General features: G+C 43.4%; 1 protein-coding gene across 5 annotated transcripts in view; it reads left to right on the forward strand.

Moving 5' to 3' along the window:
• The window catches only part of LOC119852881 (cytochrome b5 reductase 4), a 93,309-nt gene that overhangs the window by 56,976 nt on the left and 13,677 nt on the right, over positions 1 to 22,656 (forward strand). For all 5 annotated transcript variants that reach the window (XM_038394865.2, XM_038394867.2, XM_038394868.2 and 2 more), the window contains 2 exons: positions 18,949 to 19,101; positions 19,756 to 19,906. In XM_038394865.2, coding sequence (XP_038250793.1) covers positions 18,949 to 19,101; positions 19,756 to 19,906 — 304 coding nt within the window. The remainder of the gene's footprint in view (positions 1 to 18,948; positions 19,102 to 19,755; positions 19,907 to 22,656) is intronic.

Consider the following 22,656-nt stretch of genomic DNA (forward strand, 5'->3'; position numbering starts at 1 on the left):
CAATACTATCTCCTTTGCAGTCCTCAGTCCCTCTCATCGAAGCACTCACAAAACTGTATCAAGTTCCCTGTGCCTCTAAAGAGATGCTCCACAGCACCACCCTGCTAGTTTGGCTGTGGATTTTAAAACTCTTCAGTTTGAAACACTGTGTGGCGACTATTGAGTAATAAAACAATACATTTTTTTTAACAAAGACAGCTGTTTAAGTGATACCAAGTAGTAAGAATTGGGATAGAAATGGTTACAAACAAACAGTAAAAATGTGCTTCTAAGACTAAAATTTTAACAAACTAGAGTCTTTTGTTCAAAGTAGTTTTCTCACCGTGATTATTCTTGCAGCATGGCTGGGCAGTTCTTAGCCAGGTTCCAACATAGAGCGCAGAGTGCTAGGTTTCTTTGCCTCTTCAAATAAAGGATGCCAAAATGTTTTTTCTCTCTGCTTACATCTTTAAAGTTTTATCTGTGGCTATGCCTACACTACGCAGCTCTTAGCAACATGGCTGTACAGTCATGCCGCTAAAAGTCATGCAGTGTAGCCGCTGTTTGAGCAGTCCTGCCAACAAAAAACTTCCATCCCCAACAAGCAGCATTAGTGTTGTCGGCAGGAGAGCGGTCCTGCTGACATGGTGCTAGTCATACTGGCGCTTGGCATTGGCAAAACTTTTGTCCTTTGTGGGGGAGGAGGGAGGTTTAACACCTCTGAATGACAAAAGTTTTGTCTTTCACTTGCCTGTGTAGACAAAGCCCAGTTTTCAAAGCCCACAATACAAAAAAAGGGATTTTTTTAATCCAATAAAGATTGAAAAAACTCCAGGAATGGTTACATGTAATAAGGCTTTGTCTACACCAGGGATAGGCAACCTTTGGCACGCAGCCTGTTAGGGAAATCCGCTGATGGGCCGGGGCGGTTTGTTTATCTGCAGTGTCTTCAGGCTCGGCCGATCGCAGCTCCCACTGGCTGCGGTTCGCTGTTCCAGGACAATGGGAGCTGCGGGAAGCAGCGTGAGCTGATGGATGTACTGGCCACCGCTTCCCACAGCTTCCATTGGTCTGGAACGGTGAACCGCAGCCAGTGGGAGCAGCCATCAGCCGAACCTGCAGATGCTGCTGGTAAATAACTTGTCCCGGACTGCCAGCGGATTTCCCTGACAGGCCGTGTGCCAAAGGTTGCTGATCCCTGGTCTACACAAAGCGCAGGGGTGTGATTTCTACAGTGCACTATTGTGTTGCACATTAATTCGTCCACGTAGCCCCTGTTGGTTCACAATGAACGTTCCCAGGAGCACTTTCTTCTAGTGCTGTGACCCTGAGAGCACTCACATGCCAGAGGGCATGTAGTAGTTAGTCAGCTGGCCTCACCAACTCATTGTTGTCATAATCTGCATCTCAAAGATGTCATGTAAGGTATCATATGTGAACTGGTAACATGTTGATCATTAGCATCACTGCATGGTGTACGTAGGGGTGATATATGAAAAAGTTTTAATGTATTTGGCAGGCAGAGCTTACATCACCTCACCCTAGACAAAGAAATGTGGTCCATCTGCTTGAATGTGTACTGTCTCCAGTGTAAACTGAGACAAACAATGAAAGCACATTTACATAAAAGGTTAACAAAGCAATCAAATGATTGACAGCCACTTAATTATTTCGACAGGGGGAGGAGAATGCAAAAATTAACATGGCATCAGCTCTATGATGGACACAAGAAGCTGAGCCTCCGGGAAGTATTCTTTTGGTGTTTACTAGTAAAAACCTAAAATCAGAAGGCCTAAATGGTGGTTGTCTTAAATGTGTGTTTTATTGTCATTTTCATCTTTGAAGCTCTGTATTTCACCACTCAGTGCCATATTGACCAATATATTGCAAGTAATTAAATAGTTTGCAAGCAAAGTATGTTTTTAATGGAACGTCGGTGTTACTGCAGCAACTAAATGACAGACTTTATAACTGGGTAACTGTTTGAGTAGGGACTCGTGTCTATAATTTCCCATTCTTTAAAAAGGTAAATGTTCAAAACCATAACCTCCAATTTGTAAGAAGCATAATTAATAGATGGAAAGGAGCTGTAGTTTTGTTGCTTATTTTCACGTAACCCTTGAGAACAAGTAAGAATTACCATTTGAAAAGAAAAGGAGTACTTGTGTCACCTTAGAGACTAACAAATTTATTTGAGCATAAGCTTTCGTGAGCTACTGCTCACTTCATCAGATGCATGCAGTGGAAAATACAGTGGGGAGATTTATATACACAGAGAACATGAAACAATGGGTGTTACCATACACACTGTAACAAGAGTGATCAGGTAAGGTGAGCTGTTACCAGCAGGAGAAAGGGATCGGGGTGGGGGGGGACCTTTTGTAGTGGTAATGAAGGTGGGCCATTTCCAGCAATTGACAAGAACGTGTGAGGAACAGTGGGGGGGGAGCGACAAACATGGGGAAATAGTTTTAACCAGTCAGAGAGCACTTCATTCTCTTTGATCACTTGATTACAGACCTAAAAATGGCAATTCTTCAACAAAAAAACCTTCAAAAACAGACTCCCAACGAGAGACTGCTGAATTGGAATTAATTTGCAAACTGGATACAATTAACTTAGGCTTGACTAAAGACTAGGAGTGGATGTGTCATTACACAAACTATTTTGCCATGTTTATTCTGGCCCCCCCACCCCACCCCCCCGTTCCTCACAGGTTCTTGTCAACTGCTGGAAATGGTCACCTTGATTATCACTACAAAAGTTTTCCCCCACCCCCCGCACTCCTGCTGGTAATAGCTTACCTTCATCACTCTTGTTACAGTGTGTATGGTAACACCCATTGTTTCATGTTCTCTGTGTATATAAATCTCCCCACTGTATTTTTCACTGCATGCATCCAATGAAGTGAGCTGTAGCTCACGAAAGCTTATGCTCAAATAAATGTTAGTCTCTAAGGTGCCACAAGTCCTCCTTTTCTTTTTGCAGATATAAACTAACATGGCTGCTACTCTGAAACCTGTTTGAAAAGAAGCAGTGTAATTTACAGTTCAGACTCGGAGTACAGTAGGAGCTTATCTGTACCCACTCTGTTTTGATTACTGTTCCTTGTGGACCCCTTCTCTGCAATAATGCTAGTCTTCTGAGGCAAATCACTCATCAAAGGTAACCATGACAACCAGGGCAAATAGTGATTCTTCCCAAGTATGCAAATGAACTGGAGTGATTGAGGGGCTGAGTAGCTCTGATGTCACAATGTTACTGCATAGTAGGCAGCAGAAGTTCATTTTATGGGGGAAAGTCAACATACAAACACAAAATATATATTGGAGATCAAATGTTAGTGTTCTGAAATTTGGTTCAAATTCCCCAATGCATATTTACTAAAAAGGCTTCTGAAAAAGGTGAGACACTGATGTAAAGATTCTGTAAAAGAGAAAATTTTGATGCTTCCTTAACTATGCAAGACCATAATGAGAGGCAGGGTGGTGATAGGAATATTTTAGGTACAGTAATGGGAAGAGAATTGCTGAAACCTTTACTTCAGTCGCTCCTTGTAATACTGAGTTGCTTAAAAAAATAAAATGCATCATGTAAAAAAAGTGCTTCTATTTTAAACAAGAACAGAAAAACACGTTTTTTTCCTTCTCTTCACAGCATTTAGTTTAGCTTTGTCATTCACTGATCAGTTTTATGATTGGGGACCTGTCAATGTTATTGTTTGGAGTGATGAAGAAAGCCTTCCAGTCTCCATCTTTAAATGCAACATTTATTATGGGGAAGGGGAAGTTGATAGTTCCCAGATTTATTACTTTGAAGTAGGAAAAAAATCTCAAATTGCTGTATGTTGATGTCTCCTAGTTCTTGCAACCTCTTAGGTTTTACATAACCAATAAGGAAGTGATGACCATTAAAACAGAGTCACAGGGAAATGGATCATTGGTTGCTAGATAAAAAATGAAGTTATGATACTTAAGTTAAATGCCAGGAAGCATTGAGATTTTCGCATTCATTGTGAATTAGTTTTTATTTCTTTCTGACTTTATTTCTGCTATGCTAAGTGATTGATTTACTTGTCACTGAAGACTGTCTGTTGTTCAACTAGTAACTGAGGATCAGCATTCTGACTCGCTCAGAGAATAAAGTGTGGAACTGGTGCCCAGGGTGGGGACAGCACATGGAACCCTGTGGCCCCTTGCCTAGAAGCCGGACCCACTGCTGGGGTGCAGCCCAGTATCGGAACAGGTAGGCACTAGCCTGCCTTAGCTGGGCAGCACCGCCAACGGGACTTTTAACAGCCCGGTCGGCTGTGCTGCCCGGAGCAACCCAGTGCCTTACATGCCGTGACCCAGTACTGGGTCGCGACCCGAACTTTGAAAAATGCTGATCTGTGTAACAGTTTTGATCGGCTGGTTGAGGGTTTGATTCCTTTTATTCCTCTGATTTTTATAGTTTGTACCCTTTTGCCCACTTCCCTCCACTTGGGGACCACCTTGTCCATTTCCGCCAGACTTGGGAGCGGATCACTATGGACTAGTGGATCTTGGAGATCATAACATCGGACTGCACCATCCGCTTTTTGACCCTTTCCCCACCTCTCTTCATGCCTGCCTCTCACGAACTTCTACTAAGACAGGAGGTGGACTCTCTTCTCCAGCTAGGAGCGATAGAGCCAGTTCCTTCTCCTTACTATGGCAGGGGGTTCTATACAATATACTTCCTAGTACCAAAATAGGACCGAGGTTGGAGGCTGATCTGAGGTAGCTGAACAAGTTCATGAAGCCTCAAAAGTTCAGGATGGCTATAATTCCTACACTAGAGGAAGAGGATTGGTTTTTGTTCCTCGACCTACAAGACACTTATTTCCATACAGCCATACACTGATCACACAGGAAATACCTAAGATTCGTTGTGGCCCAAGATAATTTCCAGTACGGAGTGTTCCTCTTTGGTTCCAAGGGTGTTCTTGAAGTTCTAGCCATAGTGGTGGCTTATCTTCAGCAGGAAGTGATGTTCATTTTCCCATAGCTTGACGATTCGCTTCTCAAAGACTGTTCTTTCGAGACAGTGTTGTCATCCACTCAGAAGGCTCTTGCTCTGTTCTGAGAGTTGGGCCTACAGCTGAATATAAAGAAATCCACATAAATACCAATGCAAGGAATTCAGTTTATTATACTCAGTGACAGCTAGAGCATACCTGCCTTTAGACAAATTTTATGACTGTCAGGACTGGAGGGATGATTCAGGGAAACTCTCAGACATCAATAAGGAACTACCTTCAACTCCTCATGGCATATGGTAGCATGTACCTTTGTCAACAATCATACAAGGTTACACCTCTGCTGCTTCCAAGGTTGGTTGAGAACTGCCTATTCTCTGACCAGGGACGTCTTGGACACCCCCTTGCACATAAAGAATTCCCTGAACTTTGAACAAAGAAACTCCACATCTGCAAGGGTGTCGCTTTCCACCTTCCAGACCTGTCAGTGACTCTAACAACTGAAAATCCCTGTTAGGTTGGGGAGCCCACCTTGGTACCCTGGTAATTCAAGGCAGATGGATGGCCCACACACTAGTTTCCACATCAACCTGTTGGAGCTCAGGGCAGTCAGAAATCATAGAATCATAGAATCATAGAATATCAGGGTTGGAAGGGACCCCAGAAGGTCATCTAGTCCAACCCCCTGCTCAAAGCAGGACCAAGTCCCAGTTAAATCATCCCAGCCAGGGCTTTGTCAAGCCTGACCTTAAAAACCTCTAAGGAAGGAGATTCTACCACCTCCCTAGGTAACGCATTCCAGTGTTTCACCACCCTCTTAGTGAAAAAGTTTTTCCTAATATCCAATCTAAACCTCCCCCATTGCAACTTGAGACCATTACTCCTCGTTCTGTCATCTGCTACCATTGAGAACAGTCTAGAGCCATCCTCTTTGAAACCCCCTTTCAGGTAGTTGAAAGCAGCTATCAAATCCCCCCTCATTCTTCTCTTCTGCAGACTAAACAATCCCAGCTCCCTCAGCCTCTCCTCATAAGTCATGTGCTCTAGACCCCTAATCATTTTTGTTGCCCTTCGCTGTACTCTTTCCAATTTATCCACATCCTTCCTGTAGTGTGGGGCCCAAAACTGGACACAGTACTCCAGATGAGGCCTCACCAGTGTCGAATAGAGGGGAACGATCACGTCCCTCGATCTGCTCGCTATGCCCCTACTTATACATCCCAAAATGCCATTGGCCTTCTTGGCAACAAGGGCACACTGCTGACTCATATCCAGCTTCTCGTCCACTGTCACCCCTAGGTCCTTTTCCGCAGAACTGCTGCCGAGCCATTCGGTCCCTAGTCTGTAGCGGTGCATTGGATTCTTCCATCCTAAGTGCAGGACCCTGCATTTATCCTTATTGAACCTCATTAGATTTCTTTTGGCCCAATCCTCCAATTTGTCTAGGTCCTTTTGTATCCTATCCCTCCCCTCCAGCGTATCTACCACTCCTCCCAGTTTAGTATCATCCGCAAATTTGCTGAGAGTGCAATCCACACCATCCTCCAGATCATTTATGAAGATATTGAACAAAACGGGCCCCAGGACCGACCCCTGGGGCACTCCACTTGACACCGGCTGCCAACTAGACATGGAGCCATTGATCACTACCCGTTGAGCCCGACAATCTAGCCAGCTTTCTACCCACCTTATAGTGCATTCATCCAGCCCATACTTCCTTAACTTGCTGACAAGAATGCTGTGGGAGACCGTGTCAAAAGCTTTGCTAAAGTCAAGAAACAATACATCCACTGCTTTCCCTTCATCCACAGAACCAGTAATCTCATCATAAAAGGCGATTAGATTAGTCAGGCATGACCTTCCCTTGGTGAATCCATGCTGACTGTTCCTGATCACTTTCCTCTCCTCTAAGTGCTTCAGGATTGATTCTTTGAGGACCTGCTCCATGATTTTTCCAGGGACTGAGGTGAGGCTGACCGGCCTGTAGTTCCCAGGATCATCCTCCTTCCCTTTTTTAAAGATGGGCACTACATTAGCCTTTTTCCAGTCATCCGGGACTTCCCCCGTTCGCCACGAGTTTTCAAAGATAATGGCCAAGGGCTCTGCAATCACAGCCGCCAATTCCTTCAGCACTCTCGGATGCAATTCGTCCGGCCCCATGGACTTGTGCACGTCCAGCTTTTCTAAATAGTCCCTAACCACCTCTATCTCTACAGAGGGCTGGCCATCTCTTCCCCGTTTTGTGTTGCCCAGCACAGCAGTCTGGGAGCTGACCTTGTTAGTGAAAACAGAGGCAAAAAAAGCATTGAGTACATTAGCTTTTTCCACATCCTCTGTCACTAGCTTGCCTCCCTCATTCAGTAAGGGGCCCACACTTTCCTTGGCTTTCTTCTTGTTGCCAACATACCTGAAGAAACCCTTCTTGTTACTCTTGACATCTCTTGCTAGCTGCAGCTCCAGGTGCGATTTGGCCCTCCTGATATCTTTCCTACATGCCCGAGCAATATTTTTATACTCTTCCCTGGTCATATGTCCAACCTTCCACTTCTTGTAAGCTTCTTTTTTATGTTTAAGATCCGCTAGGATTTCACCATTAAGCCAAGCTGGTCGCCTGCCATATTTACTATTCTTTCGACTCATCGGGATGGTTTGTCCCTGTAACCTCAACAGGGATTCCTTGAAATACAGCCAGCTCTCCTGGACTCCCTTCCCTTTCATGTTAGTCCCCCAGGGGATCCTGGCCATCTGTTCCCTGAGGGAGTCAAAGTCTGCTTTCCTGAAGTCCAGGGTCCGTATCCTGCTGCTTACCTTTCTTCCCTGCGTCAGGATCCTGAACTCAACCAACTCATGGTCACTGCCTCCCAGATTCCCATCCACTTTTGCTTCCCCCACTAATTCTACCCGGTTTGTGAGCAGCAGGTCAAGAAAAGCGCTCCCCCTAGTTGGCTCCCCTAGCACTTGCACCAGGAAATTGTCCCCTACGCTTTCCAAAAACTTCCTGGATTGTCTATGCACCGCTGTATTGCTCTCCCAGCAGATATCAGGAAAATTAAAGTCACCCATGAGAATCAGGGCATGCGATCTAGTAGCTTCCGTGAGTTGCCGGAAGAAAGCCTCATCCACCTCATCCCCCTGGTCCGGTGGTCTATAGCAGACTCCCACCATGACATCACTCTTGTTGCACACACTTCTAAACTTAATCCAGAGACACTCAGGTTTTTCCACAGTTTCGTACCGGAGCTCTGAGCAGTCATACTGCTCCCTTACATACAGTGCTACTCCCCCACCTTTTCTGCCCTGCCTGTGCTTCCTGAACAGTTTATAACCATCCATGACTGTACTCCAGTCATGTGAGTTATCCCACCAAGTCTCTGTTATTCCAATCACGTCATAATTCCTTGACATCACCAGGACCTCCAGTTCTCCCTGCTTGTTTCCAAGGCTTTGTGCATTTGTATATAATCACTTGAGATAACCTGTTGATCGCCCCTCATTCCCAGTATGAGGCAGGAGCCCTCCCCTCACAGACCTTCCTGCCTGTGCTTCCTCCCGGTATCCCGCTTTCCCACTTACCTCAGGGCTTTGGTCTCCTTCCCCCGGTGAACCTAGTTTAAAGCCCTCCTCACTAGGTTAGCCAGCCTGCTGGCAAAGATGTTCTTCCCTCTCTTCGTAAGATGGAGCCCGTCTCTGCCCAGCACTCCTCCTTCATGGAACACCATCCCATGGTCAAAGAATCCAAAGCCTTCTCTCCGACACCACCTGCGTAGCCATTCGTTGACCTCCACGATTCGACGGTCCCTACCCAGGCCTTTTCCTTCCACGGGGAGGATGGACGAGAACACCACTTGCGCCTCCAACTCCTTTATCCTTCTTCCCAGAGCCACGTAGTCCGCAGTGATCCGCTCAAGGTCATTCTTGGCAGTATCATTGGTGCCCACGTGGAGAAGCAGGAAGGGGTAGCGATCCGAGGGCTTGATGAGTCTCGGCAGTCTCTCCGTCACATCACGAATCTTAGCCCCTGGCAAGCAGCAGACTTCTCGGTTTTCCCGGTCAGGGCGGCAGATAGATGACTCAGTCCCCCGGAGGAGAGAGTCCCCGACCACCACCACCCGCCTTCTCCTCTTGGGAGTGGTGGTCGTGGAACCCCCAACCTCAGGACATCGCATCTCATGCCTCCCAACCAGCGGAGTCTCCTTCCGCTTTCTCCCCCCAGACATATCATCTGGTCCACTCTCCGCATTGGTACCTGTGGAGAGAACATGAAAGCGGTTAGTTACCTGTGTCTGTGTTACTGGAACCCGGACATTCCGCTTACCTCTTCTGGAGGTCACATGTTGCCAAGCTTCTTCACTGGCCTCTTGGCTCCTCTGTGCAACCTGCTCTACATCTTTAGAGCTTTGTGCCCCTAGAAGGCTATCCTGAGTTTGGTCCAGAAAATCCTCAGTCTCTCGTATACAACACAGGGTCGTTACCTGTTGCTCCAGATCTTCAATCTTCTCTTCCAATATGGAGACCAGCTTGCACTTTGTACAGACAAAGTCGCTTCTGTCCTGTGGAAGAAAGACAAACATGGCACATCCAGTGCAGGTCACAACAGCTGAATCCCCCCCTTCCATATCACCTACCTACTACGAATGAATATCCATATCACCTACTACTACCTACAAATGAATGCTTGCCTTCATTTCCTGCCCTTCATCAGGGCAAAGCAATCAGGGTCATGATGGACAACTTTTTCTGCATGTTTTCCATCAACAAGGAGGGAGAGGCAAGATCTCCCTCCTTGTGTGTCAAAGCTGTAAAACTCTGGAACTGGTGCATAGCCAACTACATCCAAATTTCAGGACCCTACATTCCAGGCATCTGGAACACCACTGTAGAGACACTTTTTCCCCATGACTATGAATAGGAGCTGGACGTGCAGGTCTTCAAAGACATAGATTCATAGATACTAAGGTCAGAAGGGACCACTCTGATCATCTAGTCCGACCTCCTGCACAGCGCAGGCCACAGAATGTCACCCACCCACTCCTATGAAAAACCTCACCCATGTCTGAGCTATTGAAGTCCTCAAATCATGGTTCAAAACTTCAAGGAGCAGAGAAGCCTCCCTCCAGTCAACCATGCCCCATGCTACAGAGGAAGGCAAAAAAAACCTCCAGGGCCTCTCCAATCTGCTATGGAGGAAAAGTCCCGCCCGACCCCAAACATGGCAATCAGCCAAACCCTGAGCACATGGGCAAGATTCACCAGCCAGATACCCAGGAAAGAATTTTCTATAGTAAATCAGATCCCATCCATCTAATATCCCATCTCAGGGGATTTGGCCTATTTACCCTGAATATTTAAAGATCAATTACTTACCAAAATCCCATTATCCCATCATACCATCTCCTCCATAAACTTATCGAGTAGAATCTTAAAACCAGATAGATCTTTTGCCCCCACTGCTTCCCTTGGAAGGTTATTCCAAAACTTCACTCCTCTGATGGTTAAAAACCTTCGTCTGATTTCAAGTCTAAACTTCCTGGTGGCCAGTTTATACCCATTTGTTCTTGTGTCCACATTGGTGCTGAGCTTAAATAATTCCTCTCCCTCTCCTGTATTTATCCCTCTGATATATTTATAGAGAGCAATCATATCTCCCTTCAATCTTCTTTTAGTTAGGCTAAACAAGCCCAGCTCCTTAAGTCTCCTTTCATAAGACAAGTTTTCCATTCCTCGGATCATCCTAGTAGCCCTTCTCTGTACCTGCTCCAGCTTGAATTCATCCTTTTTAAACATGGGAGACCAGAACTGCACACAGTATTCTAGGTGAGGTCTCACCAGTGCCTTGTATAACGGTACTAAAACCTCCTTATCCCTACTGGAAATGCCTCTCCTGATGCATCCCAAAACCGCATTAGCTTTTTTCACAGCCATATCACATTGGCAGCTCATAGTCATCCTATGATCGACCAATACTCCAAGGTCCTTCTCCTCTTCCGTTACTTCTAATTGATGCGTCCCCAACTTATAACTAAAATTCTTGTTATTAATCCCTAAATGCATAACCTTACACTTCTCACTATTAAATTTCATCCTATTACTATGACTCCAGTTTACAAGGTCATCCAGATCCTCCTGTATAATATCCCGATCCTTCTCCGAATTGGCAATACCTCCCAGCTTTGTATCATCTGCAAACTTTATTAGCACACTCCCACTTTTTGTGCCAAGGTCAGTAACAAAAAGATTAAATAAGATTGGTCCCAAAACCGATCCCTGAGGAACTCCACTGGTAACCTCCCTCCAACCTGACAGTTCGCCTTTCAGTAGGACCCGTTGCAGTCTCCCCTTTAACCAATTCCTTATCCACCTTCTGATGTTCATATTGATCCCCATCTTCTCCAATTTAACTAATAATTCCCCATGTGGCACGGTATCAAATGCCTTACTGAAATCTAGGTAAATTAGATCCACTGCATTTCCTTTATCTAAAAAATCTGTTACTTTTTCAAAAAAGGAGATTAGGTTGGTTTGGCACGATCTACCTTTTGTAAAACCATGTTGTATTTTGTCCCATTTACCATTGACTTCAATGTCCTTAACTAATTGCTCCTTCAAAATTTTTTCCAGGACCTTGCATACTACAGATGTCAAACTAACTGGCCTGTAGTTACCCGGATCACTTTTTTTTCCTTTCTTAAAAATAGGAACTATATTAGCAATTCTCCAATCATTCGGTACTATTCCTGAGTTTACAGATTCATTAAAAATTCTTGCTAACGGGCTTGCAATTTCAGGTGCCAATTCCTTTAATATTCTTGGATGAAGATTATCTGGGCCCCCCGATTGAGTCCCATTAAGCTGTTTCAGTTTCGCTTCTACCTCTGATATGGTAATATCTACCTCCATATCCTCCTTCCCATTTGTCATGCTACCATTATCCCCAAGATCCTCTTTAGCCTTATTAAAGACTGAGGCAAAGTATTTGTTTAGCTATTGGGCCATGCCTAGATTATCTTTAACCTCCGCTCCATCCTCCGTGTTAAGCGGCCCCACTTCTTCCTTCATAGTTTTCTTATTTATATGGCTATAGAACCTTTTACTATTGGTTTTAATTCCCTTTGCAAGGTCCAACTCTACTCGACTTTTAGCCTCTCTCACTTTATCCCTACATCTTCTGACCTCAATTAGGTAGCTTTCCTTGCTGATCCCTCCCATCTTCCACTCCCTGTATGCTTTCTGCTTCTTCATAATCACCTCTCTAAGATGCTTGCTTATCCAGCTTGGTCTACAACTCCTTCCTATGAATTTTTTCCCTTGTCTTGGGATACAGGCTTCCGATAGCTTCTGCAGTTTTGATTTAAAGTAATCCCAGGCCTCCTCTACCTTTAGATCCATAAGTTCTTCAGTCCAATCCACTTCCCTAACTAATTTCCTTAATTTTTGAAAGTCAGCCCTTTTGAAATCAAAAACCCTAGTTGCAGATTTATTTTTGTTAATCCTTCCATTTAGTTTGAACTGAATTAGCTCATGATCACTTGAGCCAAGATTGTCCCCTACAACCATTTCTTCTATGAGGTCCTCGCTACTCACCAAAATTAAATCTAAAATGGCATCCCCTCTAGTCGGTTCAGCAACTACTTGATGAAGGAATCTATCAGCTATCGCATCTAGGAAAATCTGAGCCCTATTATTATTACTAGCACTGGTCCTCCAGTCTATATCTGGGAAGTTAAAGTCTCCCATGATCACGCAGTTTCCATTAGTATTTACTTGATTAAAGACATTAAAAAGGGCTCTATCCATATCCAAATTAGATCCCGGAGGTCTATAGCACACCCCAAGCACTATCGTAGGAGAGGCTTTACTAGTTTTCTTCCCCAATGTAATTTTTGCCCAGACGGACTCTGTCTTATCCATTGCATCGCTTCTTATTTCTTTACATTCTACCTCATCATTGATATACAATGCTACTCCACCCCCTTTACCTTTGTTTCTGTCTTTCCTAAACAGCACATACCCTTCAATACCTGTAGTCCAGTCATGACTACTATTCCACCATGTTTCTGTTATCCCTATAATATCTGGTTTCACTTCCTGCGCCAGTAGCTCTAGTTCCTCCATTTTGTTACCTAGACTCCTCGCATTGGTGTACAAACATCTTAATTTTTTCTGTTTGGACTCGCTCACATTTTGTACCCTATTAGGCACAGTCATTCTACAGCCAGTATAACCTATTAGACTACTATCCACACCGCCCTCGCTCCTTATATACATTCTCCTACCCATGGCTGTATCCTTTCTTACTTCATCTTCTTCCCTCTCAATGCTAAAATCTGGCGTGGAGATTTTCTGGACATCTCCCATCCATCTCCCCCCAATTCCTAGTTTAAAGCTCTCTTTATCAGTTGTGCCAGCCTCCATCCTAGAAGTCTATTTCCTTCCCTACTCAGATGAAGTCCATCCCGAGAGAACTGACCTCTGTCCGTGAATGCCTCCCAGTGGCCATACATCCCAAAGCCCTCCTTATAGCACCACTGCCTAAGCCATCTGTTGACAGTCATAATCTTGTCAGACCTTTGTTGCCCTTCTCTAGGAACAGGAAGGATCCCGGTAAAGAGCCTCGATTTCCTTAAGTGTCTTCCCCAGCCTAGCATAGTCTCCCTTAATACTTTCCAGCGAGAATCTAGCCGTATCATTTGTTCCCACATGAAGGATAATTAGGGGATTCTTTCCCGCTCCCTTTAGGATCCTTTTCAACTTCAGGTCTACATCCCGTATCTTAGCACCCGGAAGACAGCACACCCTTCTATTCTCAGGATCAGCTCTAGTTACAGGCCTGTCTATTCTTCTCAATAAAGAGTCCCCGATCACATAGACCTGCCTTTTCCTGGTGACAGTGCTATTCTCCAGTCTCTCCCCTGTTCCCTCTGGCTGCAAGTTCTTTCCATTCCTATTTTCCCTTACAATCCTCTTCAACCCATCCTGTATCCTCCTGGGGCTCATATTTGTTGTAGTCTCCCTTGACTCTTTCCCTTTTCCTATAGGACTAGCCTCTCTTCTCTTCTTCCTTACCCTTCCACCTTCAACAAGTACCTGCTGAGCCCCTTCTTCATTTTCCAACTCTGCAAACCTGTTCCTAGGCTCTATTTCTCCTTCACTAGCCCGTCTTTTTCTCTGCCTGGTTCTTTGAGTCACATGTTTCCACTGACCACTTTCCTCACCCAGTCTCTCCTCAAAATTCCCCAGCCCTGCTTCCATCTGTGAGTCTGAGCTTTTCCCTTCAGATACCTCATATCTTTGCTCCATCATCTGCTCAAACCCCTTCCTAAACTCAACCAGACTTTCCACCTGCATCTCCAAACCTCGGATCTTTTCCTCCATCAGCTCTATCAGACGGCATTTCATGCAGACAAAACTCTTACCGGTTCCCCCCTCCAGGATCATGTACATACCACAGCTTCCGCATCCAGTCATCCTCAATGTGTTTTTCACTGCAGGAGTCACTCCCACAGCTGCTTCTGTATCTGTCATCTCCTTCCCACCTAAATCCTGTTAATCTGGGAAACACAAGGCACACCAAAAAGACCCCCCCCCAGCAAAAGCAAACCCCAAACAAGCACCACAATCCAAACTCCCCAACAGAACTCCCACTCAAACTTCCCTGTTTAGAGCTCTGTTTGCTAGCTCCTCTGCCGCTGCAGCTGTCTGTGCTGCTGCCTGACTGGCTGGCTACCTTTATAGGGCCCCTAGTCAGAAGCCCCACATATTCCAGAGATGGGGCTGGCCAGAGAGAGCTTTTCATCGTCTCTGAAAACAGGAAGTGTCTTCTTTTCTGTACAAGGGGGCATTTGGGTCACTTCTGCCTGAGGGTGCCTCTCTTCTACCTTGGAAGAAGTCTGTTCTGTGCCTTTCCCCTGACACCTCTAATTCTAAGAGTGATAAGATCAGGAAGGTCAAGGCTAGAGTTTTTCTCATAGTACTTACCTGGCTGAGATAATCTTGGTACCCTTTTCTGATTCAGCTGTGTCTCTAACTGCCAGTCAAGCTTCTGACCTTTCCTCATCCCATCTCAGACATGTGTAGTGTGCTTTACCACAGCCTGGCAACTCTTCATCTCAGAGCATGGCTCCTGGATGGTTCTTAGAGGTTTTCTGCTTCATGGAGGTTTAGCACGTGTTATATTACACAGTAGGAAAACATCAACCTGCAAACTTGCAGAATTTGAAGAGACTTGCTAACTGGTGTGGTCATCAGTACCTCCTACCTGAATTGGGTCCCCTTTCCCTTATCTTGAATTATGCCCTGGATTTGAAGACATCCATGTTATCCATCGGCTCAGTCAAGTACATGTGGCTGCCATCCTCCAGTTGAGGGATTCTCCATTTTTGGTCACCTAGTATTGTCCAGATTTATGAAGGGTCTCAGTAATCTATTTTTCCACTTTGGACACCCCACTCCATCCTGGGACCTCAATCCAGTCCTCAACCAGCTCACGAGACATTTGTCTGAACCAGTGACTACTACTCCCTTCTTTATTTGTCTGTGAAGACTGCCTTCCTAGTTGCTGTCATGTTGGCCTGTAGAGTCAAGGAAATTTGAGCTCAGATAGCAGATTCCTCTTTTGCCATGTTCTTTGGGTAGAAGGTTTCTTTAGGTCCACATCCCAGGTTCCTACCCAAGATTTCGTCGGATTTTCATCTTAACTAGTCTATCCATCTACTGATATTCTTTCCAAAAATCTCACAATTCTCAGCAAGAATCCTACTTTCATACCCTGCATTTTAGAAAGGCCTTAGCCTTCTACTTGGATACAACTAAGTAGTTAAGGAAATTGCCTAGGTTCTTCATATCTTTTGCGGATAGGTCTAAGGGTATTTCTATTCAAAGACTTTTGAGATCGGTATCCAGTTGTATCTATATCTGTTACGAGTCTACAGGTGCTCAGCCTGCCCCTGGGGGGGGGGGGTGAGAATGCATTCAAGTGACATCTACTGTATTTTTGAAGAATATCCCAGTTTCTGAGATACGTAGAGCTGCTACTTGGGCCTCAATCCATATGTTTTCAAAGCATTACGCCCCGCTCCATGCTCTCCGATTCGAAGCAGCCCTTGGCTCTGCAGAACTATCTTCAGTTGTGGATCCTGTTTTGAAGCTCCCTTCTCCTGGGGATTCTGCTCAGAAATCACCTGAAATTGATCACTCATAGGGGTCACCTTTGTCCGGCTTGTCCTTGTCCGTCCTTCCATGAATGCAAGTTGATGCCACACCATTCTGTTTTGTTGCGAGCTAGTTCTTTCCATTTATGTCCATAGAATTTTGTCATGGGATCGACCCAGCGCCTTTTCGGTTTGCCCAGTGGTCGCTTGTGGTCTCTGCGGATCCAGTCACTAATGCAGATTGTCCACCTATTGTCTTGCCACGGACTACATGACCTGCTCATCTTTGCTTTGTGTCGTACATTGCCTACACTACATCAGTTACCTCTCTCCACCTTCTGATCTCCTCATTCGGTATATGATCATGGAATGATATCTTAAACATTCACCTTTCCATTGCTCACTGGGTGACAGGGAATTTTTCTTCCTTTGCTTTCGTCATTGACCAGCTTTCTGCTCCGTACATCATTGCTGGTAGAACAGTGGAGTTAAACGGTTCTTTCCTTTTCTTCATGGGCAACTCATCATCCGTTAGAGACGTCTTTATTTTGCTGAAACTTGCCAACCCTGCCTTTTGCCTTCTCCTGCATTCTCCTTCAAATGAGTTGTCTCTGCTCAGCTGCTGACCCAGGTAAATATTTTGTCGACCTCCTCGATTTCTTTTCCGTTTACAGTGATTCCTTCTGCACAATGCTCATTCCGCATCCACTTCATCTTAAATGTGTTCACTTCCAACTTGATATCATGCGAAAGTGTTTGCAGTTGCTGGAATTTGTTTTCCAGTTCTGCTGTGTCCTTTGCCAGTAGTACACAATCATCAGTGAAGAGAATATGCGTTAACTGTTCTCCGTCAATTCTGATTCCTTCTTCCCAGTTCAATTTCTTGAACAGAAACTCCTGTGCTGCTGCAAACAGCTTTGGTGAGATTGTATCTCCTTGACTGACTCCTCTGATATAGTAATAATACAGGGGATATGGAATAATATTATCTCTGTCGAGCAATTGTGGTTAATTTGTTCCAGCAGTTCGATGTACCTTGGGTCAATTCCAATTTCATTGGGTGCGTTGAGTACAGCCTTAATCTCCACATAGTCGAATGCCTTTTTGTAGTCGACAAATTCAATACACAATGGTACTTTATATTCCTAGCATTTTTCGATGAGCTGCCAAACTGAGTGGATGTGATCAATTGTCGAATACCCTGAGCAGAAACCAGCTTGTTCTCTGCTTTCATGCATTTCAAGATCCTTCTTAATCCGATTGAGTATGACGCAGATGAAGACTTTATACACTTGTGAGAGGAGTGTGATCAGACAGTAGTTGCTCAGTTCTTCTGGATTGCCTTTTTTCATCAATAGTATTGTTTTTGATTTCTTCCATGCATCTGGAACACGCTTTCTATTGATGTAAAGATGGTGAACTGTTGCGCCAGTGCTTTGAAGAGAGTATATTCCCCTGCTTTGAGATACTCCACTCCCAGACTCTTCCCTCTCTTTTTATGTTACAAACTGCATATTCAGTTTCTTCCCACATAACATCGGGAACTTCTGTAACCTGCTGCCCTGATGGTATATGCTGTTGTACAATGTACTCATAAGGATGCTACTCAAAAAGGAGGAAACATTGCCTTGTGTAGTAACTGTAGTTCTTCAAGATGTATGTCCCTATGGATGCTCCACTACTGCCATCCTTTCCCTCTGCTTCAATTGTTCCTTAGAGGATTTTCTTACTTAGTAGAGAAGAAATGAGGGAGGGTTGCGAGCACACCCATGTATAGCCTCGGTATCTGCCATGAGGAGGCATAGGGCATGTGCGAAGGCTGAACGGGCAGTGCTAGCTAGAAATCTCCAATCATGGGCATGAGGCAAATGTGCATCTGAGGTGAAGCATCCATAGAGACACACCTCTCGAAGGGTGTGTGTGTGTGTGTGTTTGGTGCTATGTATTAAGATAAACTTTCTTTTCAGTGTAAAGTAATTGTTTGAAATAGGTTGGAAAGGCTCTGGGTGGGGATGCGGCTACATTGACACATTTTACCTTGGATAGTAGGCTTAGTCCTTGAGCTAGCTGGAGTTAGTAAATTAGACAAATCAGACGTCAAGAATTATAACATTCAAAAACCAGTTGGAGAACACTTCAGTCTCTTCGGTCACTCAATTACAGATCTAAAAGTTGCAATTCTTCAACAAAAAAAACTTCAAAAACAGACTCCAACGAGAGACTGCTGAATTGGAATTAATTTGCAAACTGGATACAATTAACTTAGGCTTGAATAGAGACTGGGAGTGGATGGGTCATTACACAAAATAAAACTATTTCCCCTTGTTTATTCCCCCCCTCCACCCGTTTTTTTCCCTCCCGCTCTCCTGCTAGTAATAGCTCACCTTAAGTGATCACTCTCGTTACAGTGTGTATGGTAACACCCATTGTTTCATGTTCTCTATGTATATAAATCTCCCCACTGTATTTTCCACTGAATGCATCCGCTGAAGTGAGCTGTAGCTCATGAAAGCTTATGCTCAAATACATTTGTTAGTCTCTAAGGTGCCACAAGTATGCCTTTTCTTTTTTAGTAAATTAGCTGAGATTTGTCTTCTAATTTCGTATAAATCTGAAATAGCACTTGGCTACATTTACTTTTCTTTGTATTTAATGCTAAAACCTGTTTTATAAAAAAAAAAAAACTTTAAAATTTGAGACAGCTGCTGAGAAATTATAGGAGTAGACAGGCTGCTTAACGAATATGATGACATTAAAATCATTTGGTATGAATCTTCTTTTGTGCTATAAGTTTCATTTTGCCCTTTTCTTCTGTTTGCATAGGAACTGAGATAGTGAAGCCATATACACCTGTATCTTGTTCTTTGAAATCTGATTTCAAAGAACCATCTCACCATGATAGCACATGCCTAATTTTAATGATCAAAATTTATCCCAATGGACTTTTCACACCAGAACTTGACCACCTGCAAATTGGTAAGTGTTTTCTTGCACTAAATCATTTATATGTACCGTTCCCACCACAGGCTGTTCAAATTGGTACCCACTTACATGTGTGTTTTCTCTCCTTTGTGCCCTTGTTACATTTAATATTTGAAACCTTATTTCTTTAGCCATATCCTATCTAGTTTTGTTAGGAACTGTGTGCTGTAAAATATTCACATTGGGGTCTACTCTTCCAGAGTTTTCCCTAAATTATAGCTAGCTTATTGTAAAGTTTCTTTCTATGTACATTTACAGTTTCTCTGATGCTTGGAAAAAACCCTGTTTATTTTTGTGTGATTGATGTTGGCACAAACCTCAATGTCTACTGCTGCAAGTGCAAGACACGCTTTTGACTTTGTCATCACTAATCTAAACCATGGCTGTGTGTGTATTTATTTATACAAAAAACAAAAAGAAAAAAACCCCAAACACCCTACCAAAACATTACATTGCACATCCAGTTTTTCCTTGGTGACAGAATGAGAGAATGAACAACATGTGACAGGTATTAGTCATGTCAGTGCTGTTCTTGAAAATACTCAGATACTACAGTGATGAGGGCAGCATATGAGCTTGTATAGAATAGATCATCAGTATTCTGACTTCCACTTCAGTAACGTTTACTGTTCTGTTTTTGTTATATAGGAGACTATATTTCCGTGAGCAATTCTGAAGGTAGCTTCAAGAAGTCACAAGTTCAAACTTTAGAAGATCTCTTTTTATTGGCAGCAGGCACAGGCTTCACACCAATGGTTAAACTACTGAACTATGTTCTGACTAATGTTTGTAGTCTGAGGTTAGTATACTCCTTATGGCTTAGGAACCAAACCAGATTAATCTTTAATGAGGAAGTAGAGGGTAAATGACTGAAATCAGTTCTACAGGAATAACAGAAAATGGATTAGGAAGTCTTGTACCTTGTTATGCTGTAAAGCCTGGTCTGTTTCAGTGGACTTTGGGAGCTCAAGCATAGATGGTGACTGGATGCTGCAGGTGTTTCTCATTGGTAGCAGATGGTATATAACTGTCTCTTGCCTTGTGGAACCTGAAAAATCAGCGTCTTAGTTATCTGGAAGAACGTTTGGATAGTACTGCTAGTTAGGTGTGTTGGGGATACCTTCTCTTTAATTCTGAGAAAACAATGCCTTGTTGGAGGGTAAAGGTGGTTATGGAGGTGCTATCATTCTTTTGCATTCCCTGCTTATTCACTACTGCTCAGCAAATCCACTGACAGTGAAGCATCTTGGCATTACTTTTGATCTTATCCTTTCCATAGAAGACCATGTTTCATACATAATATAGCATGCATAGGCTCTTCTCTTATTTATCCTGTGAACTTGCTGAAGGAATCCAGAGTTGCTTATTGTGGTGTTCTCAATAGGGCTTCTATCATCTTGTTCAAAGTGCAGCAACATGTTTTCTCACTGGTTTGAGTGACTGATTATTTTCTGCTTGTCTTCTGGCTTTTATAAGGAATGCCTATAAAATGTTGGATTGACTTAAAGTTGGTGCCATTGGTATTTAAATTGGTGGTGGGCCATGTGTATTTCAAACAATCTACTTAAACTTGGTTCTGACCACAGTTGTCTCCTTATTACCCGTCCTTTGTATTTCTTGAAACCCCACTTTCTTTTCTAAAAGTTGCAAGAGGAGTGCTTTTAATTTTTCTATTTTTTTTTATTGTGTGGACTGTGAAGGTGAATGTGTGGTATAAAATCAAATTACATTCATAACTCATTTTTTCCACTGTATTGTGTTCTAAAAATATCCATGTTAAATTTCCCCATCTTTGGTCCCCAGATTTTCTTATGTTCAGACATCTTTCTTTTAATATAACAGAGAAAAATACCTTTAGATCTGACTGTTTCGCTATACAACATACTGTAATGTATTTGACAATGAAACAACTGATGTGTGAATTGCCAAAAAAAGGCTTTGTAGAATTGTGGCTGTTAGATTGGAAGGAATTTGCAGATTTAATTATTTGATGCTGATTTCTCACAAGTTCCTGTATATGACTGGGTGAGTAAAAAAAACTGACCTCTTTTTAGGAAGAGAGGAAGTGGTAGAAAATCAGAACTTGCAGTAAAACTAAAAATGCTTTATCTTTCCAAGTGAATATTATCGCAGTCTTAAAAGTTGTATTCTAGAAATGCACTTCAGACCTCATTAAGAGTCTGGCAACTTCAATCTTATTTTGTCCTGTGACCCCAGAGTATTTTGCAGTTTGACTACCAGTAAGACCACTACATGCTCCACTGGTTATTTTTAGAATAAATGGAGAATGGTGCCTCTAGGGCAGGTTAGCTAGTTTTTTATAGTCTTCCCAGAACTGAATCATAGCATGTTGTACCATTTGCAGTCACTTAAAAGTACTGAGCTGTAGTGTGGCAGGAGTTGGCATCCCCAGTGCCTTACCAGCAAGGGAGCCCAATAGCATTTGTTCCCAATCCCCTTTCTCTGCCAGAAGCCCTCATTCTGCAGGAGGGTTTCAGTAATTACTGGCCAAAGCAGCAGATGCTGAAGTGGGACACAGCGTCAACATGTTTGACAATGCTTAATTGTTGTAACACACTTAATTTTCTTCATTTCCATGGAAATTGAGATCTAAGATTTTATATTGAACCTAGTTTGTTGTGTGCCAACCACTCAACTAACACAAAAATCATTTCTAAAATCTCTTTATTGGCACCTAGCTGACTATTTCCCAAAACCCTATATACCATTGAAACCCTCTTTTGAATTTTGTGGCATCTAGAATTTCTTGAAACTCTTCCCTTCTCCATTTTTTAACTCCAGTGATGAAGTAGACGTGGCACAAGAATGATTTCCTTTTTTCCCAGAAGCAGAAAATGAACTTTCTGTTGACAGCAGATCGTTCTCTGCTTAAGTTATGTTTGACTTCAGTCAGTATTGGAAAGAGAGGTTTCCCAGAAATGTGAAGTATGCCCTAACTGCAACAGAGAATATGAAATATTGCACAATGCAGCATCTTTAAGGCTGCATATATGCAAAGCATATAATAAAAATTCCATGACTCTCTTTCTTAGGGGCTTGTCTACATGGGGAAATTAACTGGCATAGCTGTTCCGGAATAACTCCCTCTTTGGACACTCTTTTATTCTGGAATAACTCTAGCACTTTAAATTCACACCCTACCCTATTCTGAAGTAATTTTCCTGTGTAGACAAGCCCTAAGAGAACCTGTGATAAATGGGGGCGGGAGGGAGGTAGCTTCCTTTTTTGAACACACAGCCAGCCAGTTAGCTATAAAATCCCTCTTAGTAGCTGTTCTCTACTTGCTTTACCTGTAAAGGGTTAAAAAGTCTGACTGCGTGCATAGGTAAAAGGAAGTGAGTGGGCATGTGGCCAAAAGAGCCAGTGGGAAGGCTAGAACTTTTTAAAATTGAAACAAGACTCCCCTTTTGTCTGTCTATCTGTCTTATTCTCCAGAGAGAGAAGACGCAGAGCAGGAACAGGGCTGAGCTGTGTTGTAGGAAGCTTTAAGCCAGGTATGAAAAATCATCTAATCATACCTAGGAATTT

This window comes from Dermochelys coriacea, chromosome 3 (genome assembly GCF_009764565.3).
Source record: "Dermochelys coriacea isolate rDerCor1 chromosome 3, rDerCor1.pri.v4, whole genome shotgun sequence".
Taxonomy (NCBI): domain Eukaryota; kingdom Metazoa; phylum Chordata; order Testudines; family Dermochelyidae; genus Dermochelys; species Dermochelys coriacea.